General features: G+C 34.9%; 2 protein-coding genes across 3 annotated transcripts in view; both read left to right on the top strand.

Moving 5' to 3' along the window:
* Positions 1-23,091, top strand: part of pcyt1bb (phosphate cytidylyltransferase 1B, choline b) — a 658,357-nt gene that overhangs the window by 28,197 nt on the left and 607,069 nt on the right. The window lies entirely within an intron of this gene.
* rad50 (RAD50 homolog, double strand break repair protein) overlaps positions 7,889-23,091 on the top strand; it is a 49,318-nt gene continuing 34,115 nt past the window's right edge. The window contains exons 1-11 of one of the 2 annotated variants that reach the window (XM_087301870.1): positions 7,889-7,924; positions 8,797-8,950; positions 10,209-10,292; positions 10,649-10,800; positions 12,202-12,387; positions 13,570-13,774; positions 14,978-15,106; positions 17,866-18,031; positions 19,571-19,764; positions 20,555-20,761; positions 21,923-22,105. In XM_087301870.1, coding sequence (XP_087157996.1) covers positions 8,822-8,950; positions 10,209-10,292; positions 10,649-10,800; positions 12,202-12,387; positions 13,570-13,774; positions 14,978-15,106; positions 17,866-18,031; positions 19,571-19,764; positions 20,555-20,761; positions 21,923-22,105 — 1,635 coding nt within the window. In that variant the 5' untranslated portion in view covers positions 7,889-7,924; positions 8,797-8,821. Of the gene's footprint in view, positions 7,975-8,796; positions 8,951-10,208; positions 10,293-10,648; positions 10,801-12,201; positions 12,388-13,569; positions 13,775-14,977; positions 15,107-17,865; positions 18,032-19,570; positions 19,765-20,554; positions 20,762-21,922; positions 22,106-23,091 lie in introns of both variants that reach the window. The other variant, XM_087301869.1, reaches the window with a different exon arrangement.

The following is a 23,091-nucleotide window of genomic DNA, read 5'->3' as shown; positions in this document are numbered from 1 at the left end:
AGGCCAGCTAGTAAAGTGCTGTGTAGTTAACCTCACTCCTCTGAACCCGAAAAGGTGCTCTAGTAACAGACGCTAGGGCCATGGTCTTTAGCCTCCTTGGTAAAGCAACTTGGTTGGGTGATGCAGGAATGGCAGGGGTTACACGAGGAACATTGAATGAAAAGGTTTTGGAAAGTGACATATAGGCTCTGCATTTTCACAGAATGTCTGGTGCATTTATTGCATATTTCCCTGCCCACTGAATTGATTGACAGTCGCGTATTAACATGTCTCCAAAGGAACTCGTATAATCATATCTACAAGACAGGATGTACACAAAACAACTGAGATTAAAAGAACTGTTTAGCTTTCTGTGATCATCTGCACCTCAATAATGAGTTTTACTAGTCTAAAACATTTTTAAAACAGTGCATGTTTATAATAAAGACAGTAAAATCACTACGTTATTTCATTTCCACAGCTTCATGTCAGCACAAAAGATGACGCTTCAATCTCAGTTTGTGTACTAAAATCAGGATTATTTATACATTAACATAATGGATGTCGATATAGAAGTGTATATTAATGTGTTTCCTGTTACATGTGGCATGCAAAAAGTGTAAAGATAAATGTGTGTGTGTTAGATTTAGTTTTACATGGACTTTTGAACTGATTACGCACTACACGGACATTTCCACTTATGAGGACTGACCCAATGACTGTGAAAAATATGGAGGCACAAACTGTCGCAAAACACTGCTAAAATTGGAGCCTGAGCATGCGCAGAAGGGACTACCTGATGGAGCCAGAGGCGGAGCCACAGAATTAAGCTTCCACCAAACTCTTGTACGTCAAATCAACCACACTCCTCGAACTTCTCATTCGACCGCCCATATCTGAACTATAACAAAGGCTCTCTAATATAAATATAAGCACTTACATTTAAAAACACGCAATAATACACAATTTAAAACTGTGATGTAAGCTGTTTTTAATTATATGTTGGACTGCAAAATAAATGATCTTTCATAAACTCTAGCTTGAGTTAGACTCTGCTATGCGCACAAAAAATATTTCTCTTATAATGGGTTCATTCATTATCTTCACAGGGGTAGAAATATCACTTGTAAAATATGAACAATAACTTATAAATAACACATACATATTAGAAACGTTTTTATGTTCAATTACCAATCAACAGGACTTAAAATATACACATTAGGGACAGCTATTTACCATGCGGGAAACATTGTGTGCTTAAAAGGTCACGAAACACCAAAACACATTTTTTGAGCTGTTGACAGTCGTGTATGTGTCCCACACTGCTAAAAACACTATTAGGACACATACATTTCACTAAAAAGTGAAAATTGGTAGTTTTTGCGTTATTTCGAGCAAATTTGTACTTCCGGTTTGAAAATTTTTTTTTGAAGCTGTGTCACGGCCGTGAGATCTTAGTGTGTGTTCCAGCGTGTAGACTGGACGACTGTACCTAGGTGTACCGTATTAAGTCTCCGAGTGTGCTGCATTAATGCATGAGCAAGGCTTTGTTCAAACCAATCAGCGTGCTCTATTGTGCAACTTCATTAATATTCATTAATGTTACAGTGTAGACGGCAGAGAGATGTCACATTGTTTTGGCATAACAAGCGTGCTTTCATAATTTGCTTCAGTCAAGTTTTGTTTTAATTTTCTCTCTGTGAGAGCGCAGCTGGACTCACGTGTGGATTACAGTGTACGCGACAACAATAACTTACATGTCTGGGAACATTGTTTACCCGAGAGCTTTTCTCTTCTGCAAATAGAGATCCGGATTCACTGCTTGTCTCCTCTTAATAAAGACGCGGTTCTAGTTGCTGTGGATTGTCCTGTCTCTACAGATTTGGTAAGTGAGCGACCAAAGGTCTTGGTCTTGGTAAACATGTTAGCACCACAATCTAACTTATACCGTCGTGTAGGATTTTCTTAGCATTTTGTGACCGGAATAACACAAGGAGCTTACCTGCCGTGTGCATCTAAGGGTGCTTTCACATCTGTAATTCGCTTCATTTGGTCCGGACCAAGGGTAATAAATGATACATTGTTGCATCTTCTGCCGTCTTTGGGTTGTTTTCACACCACACTGCTGGCTTTGGTCCGAACCAGTTGAAACGAACCAAAATGCAGTCATCTGACAAAATCCACATCTCTCATTGGCCAGATGTTGTTGAACATATTTCCTAAACTGCTTATTAATTGGTCAGAATTCACGTGCGGGAAAATGCCAGTGAACTCCCGCAGGTGAACAAAACCTTTTACTCTGGAGAGACGACTGCGCTAGCTGATTGTATCCCTGCTTTAGACAAACTATTCATTACGAAAATGAAGCGTGGCCGCGGCTGGAAAACAGTGTTTAATGCATCGCTCGTCACTTCAGGAGGAGGCGTGAGTTAATTTAGCTAAACTGCGACATGGCCATCTTGCGGAAATATTACCAACAATCCATCAGGTAATGTTTTCCCCTCTCTCTCTCTCTCTGTTGGTAAAGCGCTGTCAACAAATATTTTTCCTCCATATCCCATAATGCACAGCGCATCGGCCTACGGCAGCTGAATTAGTCCAAAAGGCGCAGTACTTTTTGCGGTTGGACCTGTTTTAGTACGGATCATATTCTCACCACAAACGAACCGCTCCAGGGTTCGTTTGAAAGCGTTCTGAGACCACCTCTTCAAGCAGGTCTCGGTACGCTAATTTGGTCCGCTTTTGGTGTGCACTCGAGTACGATTGCTGCATTCTCACCTGCCCAAATGAACCGCACCAAAAGGGGAAACGAACTCTAGTGCGATTCAATCGAACTAAATAAGGGCAGGTGTGAAAGCACCCTAAGTTACAGAGAAATGCAGAGTTTTTTTTTTCTCATTCACCGTGCGGTTTTAAACATTGCATGAAAAATACATGCTTAGAGCAGTTCCTCGAATCAAATATCTCATTTGTCACGAGGGGCATGAATGAATTCGTTGAATGAAAGAGCCAAACTGCACTTAAAGTCCACCATTTAATAATTTGGCAAATAATTCGATTACAGATGTCCATGTAAACACAGTAACTTTCCCCCTTGTGTGTGTGTGTTTTGACTCTGAAACTCAGCGTGTGCTCAAATCGACACTCCCACACCATCCCTCTTTAGTTCCTCCGACACTCCCCCTAAACAGAGCTGGACACGTCCACTTTTCTGGCTTTTTCCAAAGTAGAGGTGTGAAAACACCCCGCTGAAAGGAGGGGGTTTCATGGCCCTTTAAAAGATAAACATAGCTAGATTTATAAATATCAACAGGATATTTACACACCCCATTCCTGCACTATATCAAATAACCCTTATCAATTTGTACAATAAACTTAGCAGTATTAACACAGCAACTGATGCCTATATGATATAGGCCTATCAGCTGCTGCAACATCGCTTGTATATTGTTTGTCATTTTTTGTCTCCGTTTTCATTTGGTTTTAAAGTTTAGTAGGTGTTTTCAAATAAAAAGCCAATGGTAAATGATGTAAATACATAATATATAACATTTACAGCTCTATTAGATATATAAAATTCTGTTTCTAGAACATTAATATTTTATAACAGCAAATTCAGTAGATTAACTCAATAACATGCTGAAATGTCAGAGGCGCCTTTTAAATCAAATTCAAATAACGTTAGAGGAGATCAAAGTGGAGATCAGCTAACATTAGCTTTGTCTTCCTAATTATTATTTCAGACCCATAGAGAATTGCTGCTAGATGACGATCACCTGTATTTTCCACATCATGGCTAGGCATGTATTAGCAAACTAATAATAAATCCCTCATTTTACCGAATAAATAGTGATTCATCAGGTCCTGTAAGTCAGAAAGTATAGTTTACTGCTTAACTTATTTTATCATGGTAAAATAACACGCAAATGGAATAATAACACTTCAATATCCTTCCGAAGCTTCGACGATCTGTTTATAGACGCTGTCCATTCCAACTGTCAATCAAGATGACACGCCTCTTTTTGAAGCCATAAATAACTGGCTGAAAACACACTCATTGCAAAAACTGAACACTTGTACCAATATCAGCACCATAACCAGTGCCTTAATTGACCAAAACCATCTTTCGGGACATTTTATTGCAAGTGTTATAATTTTTTTATTTGGGCTCTAGTCTTGTTCATTAACACAAGGAGGCTAGCTTTATGACTTGCACTGCAGCCAGCCCCCAGGGGGGGATCCAGCTTTTCTTCCATGGTACAAAATACAGCAGCCAGAAATGCATCAAAATAAAATACTGTATTTTGAAAATACAAAATACTTTTATAAGGAAGCACATAAAATATTTACAGTAGTTCACCTAGATGTAAGATTCTCATTCTAAAGTGTGCTCACATTCCTAGAGACTAAACTGACTTACTACAGGAGAGATTTTCCAAATATTTCCATTAATATATGTACAGTACATTACTACTTTGGAAAAAAAATATCTCCACATGCCAGACTGGCTTACAAGTGAGATTTAATCATATTTTATATTTATATAAATATGCAAATACATGTGCAAATAATCTAGAAAAATATTTAACAGTAAATGTAAAGTAAATCATCCTACTGTTATGTTATGATTTTAAAGGGTGTAGCACATTACCAAAGGCCAGACAGACTTTACTGCACTTCAGTTTTATTCATATTTCTATTCATATAAATATACAGTATGCAAATATTGAAAACAAATGTTTACAGTAAGTCACCCTACTGTAATTTTATAATTTTAAAGGGTGTAATACATTCACACAGGCCAAACTGACTTACTACAGGGGAAATTTTACTCATATTTTCATCCATAAATTCACAATACACAGATATTGAAGACAAATGTTTACAGTAAATCACCCTACTGTAATTGTATGACTTAAAAGGGTGTAGTACATTCATACAGGCCAGACGGACTTACTAGAGGTGAAAAATTACCCATATTTTTTATCTATAATATTACAGTACACAATTGTTCGAGAAATGTTTACAGTAAATCACCCTATTGTAATGTTATGATTTTAAAAGGTGTAGTGCATTCATATAGGCTAGACTGACTTACTACAGGTGAAATTCTACCCATATTTTCATTCATATTATTACAGTACACAATTATTGAAGAAATTTTTTACAGTAAATCGCCCTACTGTACTTTTATGATTTCGAAGGGTGTAGTACATTCATGTAGGCTAGACCGACTTATTACAGCTGAGATTTTACCATTATTTTCATTCATAATTTTACAGTACACAAATATTGATGAATTTTTTACAGTAAATCACCCTACTGTACTTTTATGATTATAAATGATGTAGTACATTCCTATAGGCTGAACTGACTTAATATACGGTTTAGATTTTACCCATATTTTCATTCATATTTTTACAGTACACAATTATTGGAGAAAAATATTTACAGTAAATCACCCTACTGTAATTGTATGATCAATCACAGAGACCTCACTGACTCACTACAAGTAAGATTTTACCCATATTTTTATTGATAATTTGACAGTACACAAATATTGAAGAAAAATATTTACAGTAAATTACTGTATTGTAATTTTAGGATTTTAAAGTGTGTAGTACATTCATATAGGCTAAACTGACTTACTACGGGTGAGATTTTACCCATAATTTCATTTATATTTTTACAATTCACAAATATTTTTGAAAAATATTTACATTAAATCACTCTACTGTGATTTTATGATTTTAAAGGGTGTTGTACATTCACATAGACTGTAGGCCAGCTTTGGTCAAAAATTTGTGAAAACTGTTTTGACTGTATAAAGACATTAGTAATTTGTCTTTGTCTCAAAGAACTTCTCCACGTGTTGTAATTGGTAGAGGAATCAGGCAAGGGTGTCCTATTTCATCTTTTTCTGGTAATTGCAGAGCTTCTTAATCTTTATGTGGTAAACTGCTCAAATGTTGAAGGTATTCAAGTAGTTTATCACACTTTTTAATAATATCTGATGCATGTATCTTTTTACATAATAAAAATAAAACGAGTCCCTCAAATATCACAGGCATTACAATTATTTTCGAATGCTGAAAAAAAAAAATGAAATTTTGACTATTCATCTTTCTAATGTCTCAGATGTTTGTGGAATTAAGTTCAAGCAAACCATTAAATATTTAGGTATTATTACAAGCAATAAATCTTCTTCTGAAAGGGTCGAAAATAACTTCTACGTGTTTAAAGAAAGTAAAACCAAATAAAACTGTATTCTGTAAATCCTTCTGTTGATGGTATATGTTGATCACGTTATGTGCAACTTTGTGTTGGTTGGGATGAACACTGTGTACACTGTTTTTGTGGGAAAAATACAGTAAAATATATTTGTTACCGTGTATTTGTGTGTTTTGTGTAAAAACAATATTCTAAAATATTTTACAATGCATTTATGTAGGCCTGTACTGTCTGTAGTAAGTGTAACACTGAACAAAAAAGGCTTACAGTAAGTCATTATGATGAATGGTCAGAAGAAGTGTGTTTTACATTAAGCACATGAGTGATCAACTGGTTCTTCTTAATCTTCTAATACTCTATTCATGTGATGGCCTGTGTGTGTCATTTGAAAACAAAATACCATTTTCAGAAGAATCACATGGTTTTAAATCTAAAGATTCATTTTGCAGGAGAATTGAAGGGTTTTGCTCAATGTGTGTGTGTGTCTGTGTTTTGATTTGTATGTAGAGTTCTGACAATATGAGACATGCTTTCAATAAATGTGTATAAACAATTGGGAAAAACTTTAAAAATAAAAAATAAAGCGTATTTCAGTCATGCTCTGTCCATCCACAGGCAGAAAAAAAATTCCTCAATAGGTTTAAGGAATGGAGAATATGGAGGAATATAAACAACTAAAAAAACATGGGTGGGCAGTGAACCAGTTATGAACCAGATGAGCTCTGATTTCTAAATTGCAATTCTGTGTGACAGCTGTTTACCTATGTGATGAGCTAGTATGCAAAGTAGGGCAACTGACTTTACAATTTTGACATACAAGTTCCTTGTGAAACACAAAAGATTTTCTGCATGAAAATTATGCCAAATACAGAGAATTAATTGTGTGTAGTGCTTTGAAAAAAAAGTGTTTCAAACCTGCAATGGGTGTAAAGCAGGAATTGTGCTTGTAGTTTAACAGGATTGGTTCAGGGGGTTGGTGCATCAGTTACATGTTGTAGTCATTGTGTCTGAAGTTCAAGTAATTGTGTGTAAACAATTAAAAAAACGGTAATGTCTATGTACATGTCTGCAGCTCTCAAGTACACCACATGAGGGCACTCTTGCAATATGAAACAAGTAACAGGACACATTACCTTTCTGAAAATATACATTTCATAAATACACTGCAATGAAAATATACTTATACTACTTTGAATTTGTCCATGACAGGGTTGACAGAATTTGAGGATTGTTTACTGTTTTTTCTGTTTGCAGATTATTTGCAAAAAGTGCAGGAGCTTGACCAACATTCATTTCTTACAGCCTATGGTCATGATAAAAGTAATGTGGTTAAATTTAAAAAAAAAATTCTAACTTTTTTTGATGTCTCAAAGGCACTTTTATAGTGAAAATGAACCGTAGATCTAAAATACGGGAAATGAGTGAAATCAGTTTCAGTATGTTTTTGCCCTAACGTTAATTATAAATGGAACCACTTTTTTATTTAAATTAATTACTATTATTTAAAATTAGTAATACATATTAATAAAATAATTACGTCACGTAGACTACTCGTTGTTGAAATGTCGAATCACAGAGCACAAAAGCAGTGTAAGTTTTTTTTGTTTTTTTTTACTGAATTCTGGGATTTGTAGTTTCTAGATGCCTTTCGTCAAGAAGTTGTATGCGGAAGCACGTCAGTGCGCCGACGCGGGAAACACACGTCTGGGTTCATGTAAGTCCTGTAAGCTTGAGTTCAAGGGAAACTTGCTTCATTTCGTTTTTGTGAGTTAACGTTACTCTAAGAAAATGTAAAGGTGTTTTGCATCCGCGTTTATATATGTATTGATTTGCTTGCTCAACTGCACTTTATAAAATGAGTGTGTTACGAATATAAGTATACCCCTTTTCATACTGATTGTAAGTTACAGTCTAATCACTTCTCATGATGTCAGTGATCATATAATATCTGTATAGAGGTAAAGTTGGTTTTATATTCAGATATTCTCCTTAATAATATGATTTGAGAAAAGTATTCTGTCCAAATTCTAAATAGGGAAATCATATTAGCATCAATGATTATCAAAGTAACTTACAACCATGTTTACAGTATTGAGGTAACGTTAAAGTTGGTTTTATATTTTCACATTCGTTCATGTAACTGTCTCTATATTGTTTTTACCACCCTAATTTGAATATTCGGTCAGAATTAGCATGCAAGTATGACTTTAAAACAACATTAGCACTATCTGACTGACTGTAAACATGGTTGTACTTTGATAATCATTGATGCTAATATGATTTTCCTATTTAGAATTTGTAAAGAATACTTTTCTCAAATCATATTATTAAGGAGAATGTCTGAATAACCGAATATAAAACCAACTTTACCTCTATACTTACAGTCAGTCAGATAGTGCTAATGTTGTTTTAAAGTCATACCTTCATGCTAATTCTGACCGAATATTCAAATTAGTATCGAATATTCAAATCAATATAGAGACAGTTACATGAACGAATGTGAAAATATAAAACCAACTTTACCCCAATTATAATTGTGTTATTCTGGTTATTAAATCGTGAATTGTGGTTGATATTTCATTTTAGCTCGAAGTTAAATCACTGGTCCAAAATGTCAAAGATTGAGAAGATGAGTATTCTGGGAGTGAGGAGTTTTGGAGTGGAGGATAAAGATAAACAAGTGATCTCCTTCTTCAGCCCTCTCACGGTGCTTGTGGGACCTAATGGAGCTGGCAAAACGGTGTGTATATTGATTTCTGTCATTCGGAGGGTTTGGTGCATGTGAGAATTGAGGTAAAGTGGATATTACAATCACACATTTGGACTTTCTCTTTAAAAATATAATTTCAGAAAAGTATTTTTTGCAAATAATATATAGGGAAATCATATATATACATATATATATATATATATATATATATATATATATATATATATATATATATATAATATATATATATATATATATATATATATATATATATATATATATATATATATATGTATGTATGATAATATCTCTGTTAAACAGAAATTGGGGAAGAAAATAAACAGGGGGGCTAATAATTCTGACTTCAACTATAATGTATATATAGTTTCTGTTTAACGGAGAGAAGATTTTTGAACACATTTCCAAACATAATATTTTTAATTACTCATTTCTGATAACTGATTTATTTTACTTTATTTATTTTTATTGTCATTTTGCCATGATGACAGTAAATAATATTGTACTAGATATTTTTCAAGGTACTAGTATTCAGCTTAAAGTGACATTTAAAGGCTTAACTAGGTTAATTATCTTTGCCATGATGACAGAAAATAGATATTTTTTAAGACACTTCTATACAGCTTAAAATGACATTTAAAGGCTTAACTAGGTTAATTAGGCATGTTAGGGTAATTAAGCAAGGTATTGTATAACGATGGTTTGTTCTGTATACTATCAGAAAAAATAGCCTAAAGGGGCTAAAAATTTTGCTCTTAAAATGGTGTTTAGAAAATTAAAAACTGCTTTTATTTTAGACGAAATAGAACAAATAAGACTTTCTCCAGAAGAAAAAAATATTATCAGACTTACTGTGAAAATTTCCTTGCTCTGTTAAACATCATTTGGGAAATATATAAAAAAGAAGAAAATACCGGAGCACTTGAAGGAAACCCACCCGAACGCGGGGAGAACATACAAACTCCACACAGAAACGCCAACTGACTCAGCCGAGGCTCGACCCAGCGACCTTCTTGCTATAAGGCGACAGCACTAACCACTCCGCCTCTATTCACTTTAAGCCCTGGTTATTTGTCTTCACAAGCTAGAGATATGTCAAGGTGTTTACCTTCAAGATGTGAAGCAGCATTACGATACACTCATGGAATCTTATGCATTATTTAATTAAACATTGTATTTTATCGCTGCTAAAATGTAAAAGCAACAAATAATCAATTAAAAAATTGTTAAAAGTGTAGCACATTAAAACTAATTCTTTGTATTTTTGCAGACCATCATTGAGTGTCTCAAGTACATCACATCAGGAGACTTTCCACCAGGAAGTAAAGGAAACACTTTTGTCCATGATCCCAAAGTAAGTCATTGACAGAAACGACTTATTGTATACAATTTCTGAGTTCTGAACATGTACTTTTCATGTCCCTGCAAACATTGGATTATACTGTGCATTATAGGAACTAGTCTAAATATAAATATTTTATTCAATATATTGCTAGATGTATTGAACAGGGCAAATAATAGTTGACTCCCCCAAAAAATGGATTTAGTATGTATTGATGACAATACATACCAGGAATATGATTACAGAAATTAAATAAACGTGTTACTGCATATACTTAACAGTGTAAATTAAATGCAGTCAAACTTTGTTCAAGTTAATATGGACCTTTCTTCTTACACAGTGTCAACAGTAATGTTGGTTTGTTGTAGGATGCTCATGAGACTGATGTACGGGCACAGATCAGACTCCAGTTTAGAGATGTGAATGGAGATGCTGTGGCTGTGCAAAGATCTATGCAGTGCACACAGAAAGGCAAGAAAACAGAATTCAAAACGCTTGAGGGCGTCATTACGAGAATAAAGTAAGTTACATTGCTCTCATGCACTACCATACCATTGTTTGAGCTTCATAAGGCTTTTATTTTGTTAGAAAGATGTTTAATGTTGTAGGGTCCACCCAGTTGGTCCAATGACGGTATCCACTGGTGGATGAAGGTTCACTGCATGTTCGGTCTTTCCAGTGCACAATGTTGATTTATATTAAACTTAACTTATATCTGACTCCAATTTTAGTATGAGGTGGTTTAGAATATTAATCTATTTATCCTCGTTTTATCTGACTCCAATTATAAAACATTTTGTTTCCATTCACATTATTTTAGATTATGATTGAATATTCTTTTGATTTATTATTATACCTTATTCTCATTTACTCAGATTCCTATAGCATCCCGAGTCTTGCACCGGCCGGGTATACAATCTCTTAATACAAGCTTGTCAGTCTTGGTCATTAAACAAAGGCGATTAACCACTCTCCTAAAAAGGCAGAACCCTACTTACTCAATTTAGGAGGTTTTTATGTGGTCCCCATAGATCTGTTATCTACTAATTCAAGACAAAGTATTTTAATAATAATCGCGCAGGATTATACGTTTGTAGATGAAGGCCTAAATATCCACATTTAAATTAGTTTCAACAATATTTTGTTGTTCTAAATAGTTGGTCTTTTACAGTCTAAGTATACTTGAAATAATGCCAATTTGTTAGTCGGATCTCTAACAACATTGTATAGCGTGCCACACTGCTCCGTCTAACATGTTTTATAAAGTAAAACATGTTTGTAGTGCTATGGACAACAACATTTATCAGTGATAATAACACGAGGTTTGAATAATTCAAAACATAATTTATTAGTCAGGTAAATGTATTATGCCAAATTCAGTCAGTTAATTCATAAACGATCAATACAAAACATCAAATTATTAAAGACAAATCCAAGATTAAAAAAAGATGCATACCTGACTTCAAAAATATACATAACATGGAGCAAGCCATGTTATGGGCTGATCTGGTTAGGCAGAATCGCCCTGAGCCTTTCTCAAACCTTACCTTAAATAATCCAAGAATTCCCTCAAGGAAGGGGGTGTGAATAACAAAAGGCATTCACACTTAGTGGAAAAGTCACACCCTTCACAGTGGTTCAAAAGATGCCTGAAGTTATATATTTATTGTTTATTTATTGTTTTGATTATTTCTATTTCTGAGAGAATGAGACCATTGTACCAATCGCACTGAGACATTTCAAATGATATCAAACATGATAGTTAAAGTCAGTTTGGTTAATCTAGAACATTCAAACATTGAAATGACCATATGCGTGAGATGGGGGGGGGGGGTGAAGCTGAGTTTCAGCATACTCAGCATGAATTTCAGCATACAGCACATGTTTGACATGAATGTATCTTGACCTCTCTTGACATCAGGCATGGTGAGAAAGTAAGCCTGAGCTCTAAATGTGCTGAGATAGACCGTGAGATGATCTCTTCCCTGGGCGTCTCCAGAGCTGTTCTCAACCATGTCATCTTTTGCCACCAAGAAGAGTCCAACTGGCCTCTCAGTGAAGGGAAAGCCCTCAAGCAGAAGTTTGATGAAATTTTCTCAGCCACAAGGTATTTTTAACTCATTTCTTACAGAAGCTACTGCCCCATGCATGATCATGATCGCACAACACTTTAATAGTGTAAATAATCCTGAATACATAAGATGAATTCAGATCACCACTTTAAAGCAATAATAAATAATCAGTCAAGAGTAAAGATTTTTTTTCTATTGTTTAGTGATGCACCAGATGGATTTTTTAGCCGATATCAATAACCGAGAACTCTTCAGACTTGGAGGCAGATAGCCGATATATATATATATATATATATATATATATATATATATATACAGTTGAAGTCAGAATTATTAGCCCCCTTCACATTTTTTTTTCTTTTCTTTTTTTTTTTTTTTAATATTTTTCAAATGATGTTTAATAGACCAAGGAAATTTTCACAGTATGTCTGATAATATTTTTTCTTCTGGAAAAAGTCTTATTTGTTTTATTTCAGCTAGAATAAAAGCAGTTTTAGATTTTTTAAACACCATTTTAGGGACAATATTATTAGCCCCTTTAAGCTATTTTTTTTCTCGATAATCTACAGAACAAACCATCATTATACAATAACTTGCCTAATTACCCAAACCTGCATAGTTAACCTAATCAATAGTAATATATATATATATATATATATATATATATATATATATATATATATATATATATAGAATTATTTTTATTTCTGTTTTTATTGTCGTTACTTTATAAAAAAATACATAATGTAGGCCTACAAGAAACATTTTTATTCATCAAATAAAAATATTAATTTTTTTTATGCTTTAAACAAAGATTTCAAATGGTGTATTTAGCTATTTTACATGTCTTTAGCATGGTGACATTCTGTATTTTGAGTTTTGTAAATAACTTCACCAATAAATAAGTTTCTTATGATATTTATTAATAGCTAATTATAAGCTCGGCTATTTTGTTGAAAAAGTTCATTTGCTAATTACTTTATTAGAATTAAAACCTAGAATTATTTGTGTTACATCACTGTTTATGCCTTTAAAATGATGTTCGTAATTATATTTATGACAAGCCTAACTTAAATTTAAAAACTACATGTTAAAACCTACCGCGTGAAATGTATTGTTAATAGGTTGCTTTGCCCTGTATTAGGAATTTATTCACTTCAATTAAGCTGCCATCACAGATGAATGCTTGAAAATGCTTACATATGCTTTGGTTAAAGGTACATTAAGGTGCTGGAGACCTTGCGGACGCTGAGGCAGAAGCAGACCAACACTGTTAAATCCTGCCAGATGGAGCTCAAGTACCTGAAACAGAACAAAGATAAAGCCCAAGAGATTCGAGAGCTGCTTTCCACCAAAGAAACTCAGCTAGCTTCCTCCAAAGAGAGTGTCAATCGCATCGAGGGTCAGATTGACCCTCTGGAGGTAAAATCTAATTGGAATTTATGAAATCAGTCTTTATGTTGTTCTAGAAGATATAGCATGAGGGGAATTTACTGTGGAATTTTAGAGTTGAGGCTTTCCTTTTTATTCATTGATTTAAATACATACATACATTTTCTTGTCGGCTTAGTTACTTTATTTATCTGGGGTCGCCACAGCGGAATGAACCGCCAACTTATCCAGCAAGTTTTTACACAGCGGATGCCCTTCCAGCCGCAACCCATCTCTGGGAAATGATTTATATATTAGATATTTAAATCTTCAGAGTAAACAAATGTTTTAACCAAATGAAATTGCAAAAGCATTATAATGTACAATAGTTAAAACTTAATGTCTTATTAGTTAATGTTTGTTAATGATTTAAAATCAACAGTGAGAAAAGGCCAGGGGTCTGATTTATAGTGTTTGGGTAACACTTTATTTTTGATGGTCTGTTTGAGTATTAGTAGTAACTTACATTAACCCTAACCCCAGGCTAACAGTCTACTTACAATCTAATGAGAATTAGTTGGCATGTACAGTACTTGCAAAACCAGTTAAACTCCGTGGACCCGGTACCGGGCTAGCATTGCACCAGACCCCCTTGCGATGTTTCGTTTGAAAGCGTAGAGTCTATATTTTATGCACATATGCATCACTTTGGTTTTTTATACTATTGTACAAAAGTTATTTACACTTAAATACACAGTTTTTTGGATACCCGAGCTAGGTATTTTACATGGGTTCATTTTCATATTTTTCATATGACACATGTACAAGTTACAGCTCAAATGAAAGCTCTTGCCGGTGCTCATACAGTTCTAACATTCTTTTTACTGAATTATATTCACATATCAAACAGTTGTTGAATGAATCGCGGTGTTTCAATGGCGCAGAAGTGAAAACAATACATGCATGATCACTATGCGGCCCCAGATAGCACAGACCGCTGTCATCTCTTACCTTTTGCTGTGTGCTTCAGGGCCATTCTCCTCTGTTTTTTTAAGGTGATGTGCATAAGTAATCCTTTAAATGCCTGACGTGGTCCAAACTCTGGATCTCCAAATTTCTGGATCTTTTACCCAATTAAGTCTATAATCGGTGCAAGAAGCCTCATATTATAGGACAATTAAAACAATAGATAAACCGCAATCAAATTTACCCATAAACCTATTCTCATCAAATACACCTTCTACATCATTTCAGAGACGACTAAATGACATAGAAAGCAGCCTCGGCAAAGTGATGAAATTGGACAACGACATCAAAGCTCTGGACAGTAGGAAGAAACAGATGGAGGATGATAACCGGGAGCTAGAGGAAAAGATGGAACAGGTAACTGAACTGATTACTTTCAGTATTATTCATAGTTGCTAGATCATATGTAAGCATAGAAGAATTACCCCAAGGAAACCTGTATAGGATATTAAGTAATGCTGTTATTGGTATATTTACTAATGCCTTTTTTTTTGTTTGGATTTGATGATGGAACATGTGGCTTGTTTTTTTATTGTAATTTACTTTGTGTTAAGATAAAATAAGGGGTCCATCAACTGTTTTCATATTATAACTCTATAAATCCTCAAGTTTCAAATGAACGTCTGCTGTTCAAAATAAACTGTTAGTTCTTCCTTATAGTTGAAGCATTCAGGCTGCCTTTACACTGCAGATCTTGATGGTCAAATCTGATTTTGTGACTGTATCCAATTTTTTTGCTGACCTGCTTACATCATCTTTTAAAAGTGGCTCGTATCCGATCGTCTGCATTTACACAGCACATGGCAAAGGCGCAATGACCTGGAAAAAAAGAGCAGCGCTGACTGACAGCTGATAATAAAGAGTGCTCTTTTCTCTATTTCTTTATGTAATCTGTTCGCAGCTTTTGACAAGCTGTTTCACTATAGTTTATCACAGAAAGGTTCTCATCTCCTTTTAATAGATAGGCTTTTTTTTAAACCTTTAGGCATCTTTATGTAATGTCCATGGCGTGATTTATGCACATGATGAATGCACTAGTTTTATATATATATATTGGTTACGTGGCGGACATTGCGCTCTCTCGCTAACATGCGTTAAATGCTACGTTAACATGCTTAAATACCTGCCGTGTTTCCTCTAGGATTTTTTCCAGCTGTGGCGGCAGGCCTTTTTTACACAGATCTACCAACTACCTGTGGCGTTAATGACAAATGTCATGAGCGCAGTTTTACAAGTCGAGATCGCATTTATGTAATATAGCCTTTGAGCATGAGAATCTCTTTGCTTGCATGCCGATTTCCTCTGCCCATGCACAAAAATTCTTGCATGGCCACTCAAATGCAGATCTTCTTGTGTGCTCTCAAATAAACGCTGCTGAAGTGCTAGGATTATTAATGAATGTCTCTAATAGACCTACAGAGCGACATTAATGCGTCCTGAAGTAAAGTGAAACGGCTATACGTCATGTTTGCTGGCCTCACGCATCACGCACCTGTCAGTCAGTCAGGCAGCACGTAATCTTAAAGGGTTAAACGAATAAGGCACAGCACTACTACGATTACAGAAAAATTTGCGCTGTTATAATTTACTTACCTTTTAATATGTTTTGGTGCGATTATCACTCGCTATTAAATAAAACACGACTGAATGTTTGAATGAGAAGTTGTAATGTAGCCGTGGGGGTATCAATTTTGCCGTGGCGCCCCGCCATGGAAGAATGAATGTAGCGGAAACCATGACCTGTGCTATATGACAATATCAAAGCTGTTTAAGTCCTCGTGTATGAGATTCAAGGTTTGCGGCTCTGCTGAAGTCTGTTCTAAAATGAAAGTGTCAGACTTGTTGTCATTTGCTACGTTTTTTTTTACGCGCAACTCGTATTAACAGGTGAAAATCCGATCTACCTGCTTACACTGCAGACACGAAAACACAGATCCGGTTCATATCGGATAAATTTCCACATATAAACAAGGCCTGAATCTGATTTGAGTAAATCTGAATCCATGTGATTTGTTCCTGCTTACACGTACATGAGCAAAATCCGATTTGTGCCACATGGGAGAAAAAAAAATCGGAATTGAGTCATTTGAACTGTGCAGTATAAATACGGCCTTAGTCATGTCTTAATTTGATTCACAACTTTTCCCTTTGCTTGATGATATATTGTTATTATAGAGGTTCTAAATAGTCTACAGCAGAGGTCACCAATCTCGGTTCTGGTGGGCCGGTGTCCCTGCAGGGTTTAGCTCCAACTTGCTTCAACACACCTGCCTGGATGTTTCAAGTATACCTAGAAAGACCTTGATTAGCTTGTTCAGGTGTGTTTAATTAGGGTAGGAGCTAAAATTTGTAGGACATTTCCAGGAACAAGTTTGGTGACCACTGGTCTAAATTGTTTGGTGAACTTTCACTCATCCGAGTCAATTTTTGCTATTTTAGGAATGGTGAAAATGGTCTGTGAGTCCAGCACATGGTTTGAAAGGGTTGTTCTTGTTTTCTTGATGAGTTATGGGTGTGTTTTGCGAATAACATGCATTAAACCTGACAGAGTCTGATTGCTGAAAGCTTCACTAGCAAGAAAAGGGTTAAAGACCGTCTTTGCATGATTAAAGACCATCTATAAAATGAGCCTCTGAATGAGCAATGACTGCACAAGTTTTGAACTCGCATGCTCTTCAAATAACAAATAAAAACCCTGCACTATTGACATTATACCCGCTTTTTGCTGGTCAATGGAGCTTTCTATTTTAGTTGACGCAAAACAGCAATGTGCGAACAATGCGTCTTAACACGCTTCCTCTTCAGACCAGCACTGCCTTGGGCGCACAAACAAGTGCAAATGCATTTGCTATTTAAATAGTGTCCGCCAAAATGTGTAAATGATACCTGCACTAGGCTAAAACTAGCAAATAACACATGGTGCCATTGCCAAATGTACGATAGGGCCTTTATGAAGTTTTCTGCACAACAATGAAAAGTAAACTGTTTCATTGCTTAACACTGTTCATAAAAATTTCACCTACTGTAAGAGGACAAAAACAGAAAGACCCAATACAACGCCTTGTGTCACATCACTTGTTAATAGGCTAGCTCTGACTCTGTTTTGCTATTTGTAGGTGTTTCAGGGCTCAGATGATCAGCTACAGGACATGTATCAGAATCACCAGCGCACCGTGAAAGAGAAGGAAAAAAGACTTGTAGAGTGCCAACGTGAGCTTGAAAGGGCTGGTCGAGAGTGCCAGAGGATGAACCGCATCAAGTCTGAGCTGCTAGTGGAGCAAGGTAATCAAACTTCCTTGGCTGTTCATATTCCATTGGCTTTATCTCTACAGCACATTTAATTATAAGTTGAATTGCCCAAAGTGGTTATCATAAGACGTAGAAATGTACAATATTCAATTGACATGGACAACCAAGTACATTCCATGAGAAGTATTTCTTAGAATACGTCAAATTCTAAACTGGACAAATGTGACTTCAACTGTGTAATAAACAGTAAAGACAAATTTTCCATATCTAAAACGCTTTTGGGGTGAAGGTTGTTATAAACACATTCGTTTGGCTACTGACAAACCATAGATATACACTAGATATCGCATAGGGACCCTGAGCATGCGTTAATAGAGCCGCCACATTGGTACAGTGCTCCCAGGACAAATGTCATTCAACCGCACTAGTCAAGACAGTGTTATTACGTGAAGATGCAGGACTTTAGCGCTGTGGACGGGTGTAGTAACGAGCAAACAAAGAAAACAAAGCACAAAGGCAGAACATTTCATAGGTAATATTAAGTTTTTTTCTGTTTTTGTATGTTCTGAACTTTTGTGCTAATCAGGTAACGTTATTGATGATAACAGTCACTTACTGCATTCACCTTAAGGCAAAGCAGCTCCAACTCGTACTAAACACTCGGCTTATGCTAGTTTTGTTGAATAAAATCAGCAAACAATGCAAAAGAAATATGAAAACTAGATGCTGCGCTGCCAGAAACTTGTATTATTGTCGGCTAGTGAACGAGTCGTTCATAACGGAGATTCATTCACAAACAAATCGCTCCCTCCGTCAGTATGAGAAGTGAAAGCAGGAGAGGAGGTGTGTTTCAGGACATGATTAGATCAAATTTAACAGGGAGGGTGAATAGTACATTTCTGTACACACAAACAAGCTTTTTGTCAGGAATGCTCGTGCGGTAAGTGATCCATCAATGTAGAAAAGTGATGTAAAATTATAATTTTCGTAATTAGAAAAAAAAAAATTACATACTAACATCCAGGAAAACTTCCGATCATAGATATATGTGTATATCTCTGGCTTTGGATGGCCACAGTCCTCCACTGTACTTTGGTCCCGCATTCATTTCAAAGGAGCGCTACCCTGTAGCAAGATGGCAGCACTATTGACGCATTCCGTCTAATAGACAATAATAGGCCAGGCGACATCTAATGTATATATATCTATGCTGACAAACCTTTGCAGCAAATTTTTTTAAACTTTTTTCTTTCTTTGAGCAATTATGGTAACATTTTAATAACTTGTATATAAATATATAAATGCTTTTTGATTTTACCTGGAATGTTAAAATAGTTTACAGATTTTGAAAGCATTAAGCAGGTTAATAGAAGTCAGCAGAACTATAAGAAATTCTTGTGTACTTGTCCAGGAGTAAATAGCACAAACGATATATAACGATATATATGGCAACCTGCTGACCATTTCAAACCTCATGCTCATCAGCTTATTGTATTTTTATTTCTCATTTATTTAAGATGAACGTATTCTTTCTTAGAGCCGTTCTTAAATTTTTTTTCTGTTTGTTTAAAGGTCGTCTGCAGTTGGAGGCAGATAGACACACACAGAACATTAAAAAGAGAGACACCCAGGTAAAGACTTTGGCGTCTTTCCTGGAGTTGGAGGGCTATGATCGAACGCCACTTAGTGAGCGACAACTCCAAAGCTTTCACAGACAAATCAAAGAGAGACTGGACCAGGACTCGGAAGCCCTCAACCAAACTATGGTAGATAATTGCATGACACTACATTTACCACCTTGTTTACACACACACACACACACACACATTTGTTTTTGTGAAAAGTGGGTACATTACATAGGTTTCCATTCATTTTATACTGTCTAAACCGTATATTGTATTGCCCTCACCCCACCCTACCCCTAAACCCCACCATCACAGGAGACTGTGCAGATTTACTCTCTGGTTAAACTCATCCTGTGTGATTTATAAGCTTTTTGAGAAATGAGGACGTCACCAATGTCCTCATTTTTCACCTCCTTTTTGTAAAACCTGTGTCATACAGATTTGTGTCCTGATGTATCACAAAAAAACGTACACACACACACACACACATACATATACATATTTATATATAGGGGTGTAACGGTTCACAAAAATCACGGTTCGGTTCTATACGACACATTGGTAGTGTCATTTGCAAGATGTTTATTGCTGTCGATGCTGAGAGACGGTGTCTTGTAACTAGCAATAGCATTGTGTATCGTTACACCCTTAATATATATATATATATATATATATATATATATATATATATATACATATATATATATATATATATATATATATATATATATATATATATATATATATATATATACATACATATATATATATACATATATATATATATATATATATATATATACATACATATATATATATATATATACATACATATATATACACACTCACGCACACACATCACATATATATATATATACTATTTTCAGTAATGTAAGTTTTGCCGTTTTATAATAATTTCTTTGTGTTTCAGCATGACATGCAGCAGAAAGAGACTCAGAAACAGCACAACATTGATGATCTCCGGGATAAAAAGACAGGTCTAGAAAGAACCATTGAGCTAAAGAAAGACCTACAGGCCAAAAAGCAACAAGAACTGAAGAATATCAAGTCTGACCTTCAAAAACTGGAGGGCTCCTCCAACAGACTGCAAGAGCTGGACACTGAGCTTCAGAAAGCGGTTAGATCCTGCACCATTACCATATTTTAGATACACTGAATAGAATAGTATAGTATAATATATTACCCATGAGTCATGGAATTTCTGGAATATAATGTAAATTTAAAAAAGGTTTATTCCAGACATTAAATGTGGATACTTTTTTTGGCTGAATCATGGAGAATCAGGGAATTTTATTTTTGTGTCACCTGAAGTTTTAGTTTCTAGTTATCAAAATGTAATTTTTCTATACTTTATTTTTAATTTTATTGTTTCTCACCAGTTGTTATGTTTAAGCTATCTTTAAGCTTTATTTTATTCCTTTTAATACCATCAATGGCAATATAACTTTACATTTAATACAACAATATTACATATTACTAATACAGTTTTAGGATTATATACATTGGAGCTTTGGCTTCAAAATAACCACTGCGAAAACTGTGTGTTAAAAAGTAGATGACAGAAAATGTAAATGGCTGATTCCAGCGTTATGGATGTGACATTTGCAGTAAAAATTCAAAACATAAATTCCCAGAGACAGTATATGTTAACATTATATTGAATCATCTGTTTATATTTTCCAAAACAACTAACCACAGAGTTATGGGATCAAAAAAATTCAACCCGTGAACATTTTTATACTTTAAATGAGGAAAATAAACAAGCGTTATGGATGTGACAAAAAAAGTCTGCGAGTTTACAGTATACAACATATTTCGTAGAAATTCTGTGAATTAAACTGCACAACCCAAAATAAATAATGCTCAACAAAAGGATAAGAGTTGGCTCTTTATAGAACAAAACTGATTGATTTTATTTTATTTTGACATTTTTGAGGGAAAAGCTTTATGGATGTGACACTTTTTCGTTATGGATGTGACGGATGTCATGTCATTGCCATTTGTTTGACTTTGGTAAATCAAATATAATAGTTTGAAAACATTAACAGAGACATTTTTAAGTATTTTTAAAGAACTATAAAACACTTGCCTGCGAAAAAAATGTAGAAACGGTTTCGCTATTTTGGTGAAAACATTTTTCTTTTCATGGCAAGGTTGACATTTTCATGGAATTGCTCAAATGTAAATCTATTATTGAGCTGTCAAATGCGTTATGCTTCGCTATGCTATGTTGCCTCATGTTATGTGTTTTTAATATTGATATTTATGTGTCCTGTAGGAGCGTGAGCTTGATAATGCTGTGCAGGCCTGTACAGTGGACAGTCTGAAGGTCGAGGTAACTGAACTACTGAAGGAAAAGGCTCAACTGGATCAGGCACAGCGCAAACTGGACCAAGAGATGGAAATGCTCAACACACACACCACGGCACGTGCACAGATGGACATGATGAAGAAAACCAAGGTGAGCTCTCACAACGTCACTCTTATGCCAGTCCATGTTCAGACTGAAGCTTTCGTACATATAAACAAACTCTTTGGACAATATTACAGAGGGGATTGAAAGTTTGGGCATCCCAGGTAAAAATGTGTATTAATGTGCATAAAGAAGCCAAGGAAAGATGAAATAATCTCCAAACGGCATCAAATTATAGATTAGACATTCTTTTAATGTCAAAAAAGTTAGATATTTTTCCATCATTTACTCTTTAAAAATAACAAAAAACAAAAAAAATGGTGTCTGCAAAAGTTTGGGCACCCTGCAGAGTTTATAGCATGCACCGCCTCCTTTAGAAAGGTTTTTTTTTGTACTGCCCCCTTTGGCAAGCATCACAGCTTGTAAATGCTTTTTGCAACCAGCCAAGAGTCTTTCAATTCTTGTTTGGGGTATCTTTGCCAATTCTACCTTACAAATGTTTTCCAGTTCTTTAAAATTTCTGTCAAGCGCTGCTTTTTTATTTAAATTTTTTTCAAAAGCATTTTTATTGAACATATTAGATATGAAACATACATTACAAATAGCTTTTCACTTTTTCTTTTTTTTTACACAACAAACAAACAAAACCTGTCACACACATACATTTAGGTTCTAGAAAAAAATCTAAATAATATTAAGATAAAATACAAATAAATAGTAATATTGAGTAAAACATATGTTACTCTCATATACTGTATAAGGGAAAAAAGGAAGAAAAACAATAAATAAAATAGAAAAAAAAAAAAAGAAAAGGTTCTACTATTCTAAAATGACTGAGGGGTCCTTTTTTTTTTATGTGATCTAAAACAGGTTGCCAGATGAGAAAAAAACATATCAGTACGGCCTCCTAGAGTGTATCATATTTTTTCTAAGGTCAGGTGGTGTAGAAGTTCCATAAGCCATTGCTTAAAGGTTGGAGGAAGTTTTTCCTTTCATTTCAGCGATATTAATCTTCTAGCTAAAAGCGTAGCAAA

Source organism: Danio rerio, chromosome 21 (genome assembly GCF_052040795.2).
Source record: "Danio rerio strain M-AB ecotype USA chromosome 21, GRCz13ab, whole genome shotgun sequence".
Lineage (NCBI taxonomy): Eukaryota > Metazoa > Chordata > Actinopteri > Cypriniformes > Danionidae > Danio > Danio rerio.
Note: the sequence above shows the minus strand (reverse complement) of the source record. Positions and strands in the feature narration are given on the sequence as shown.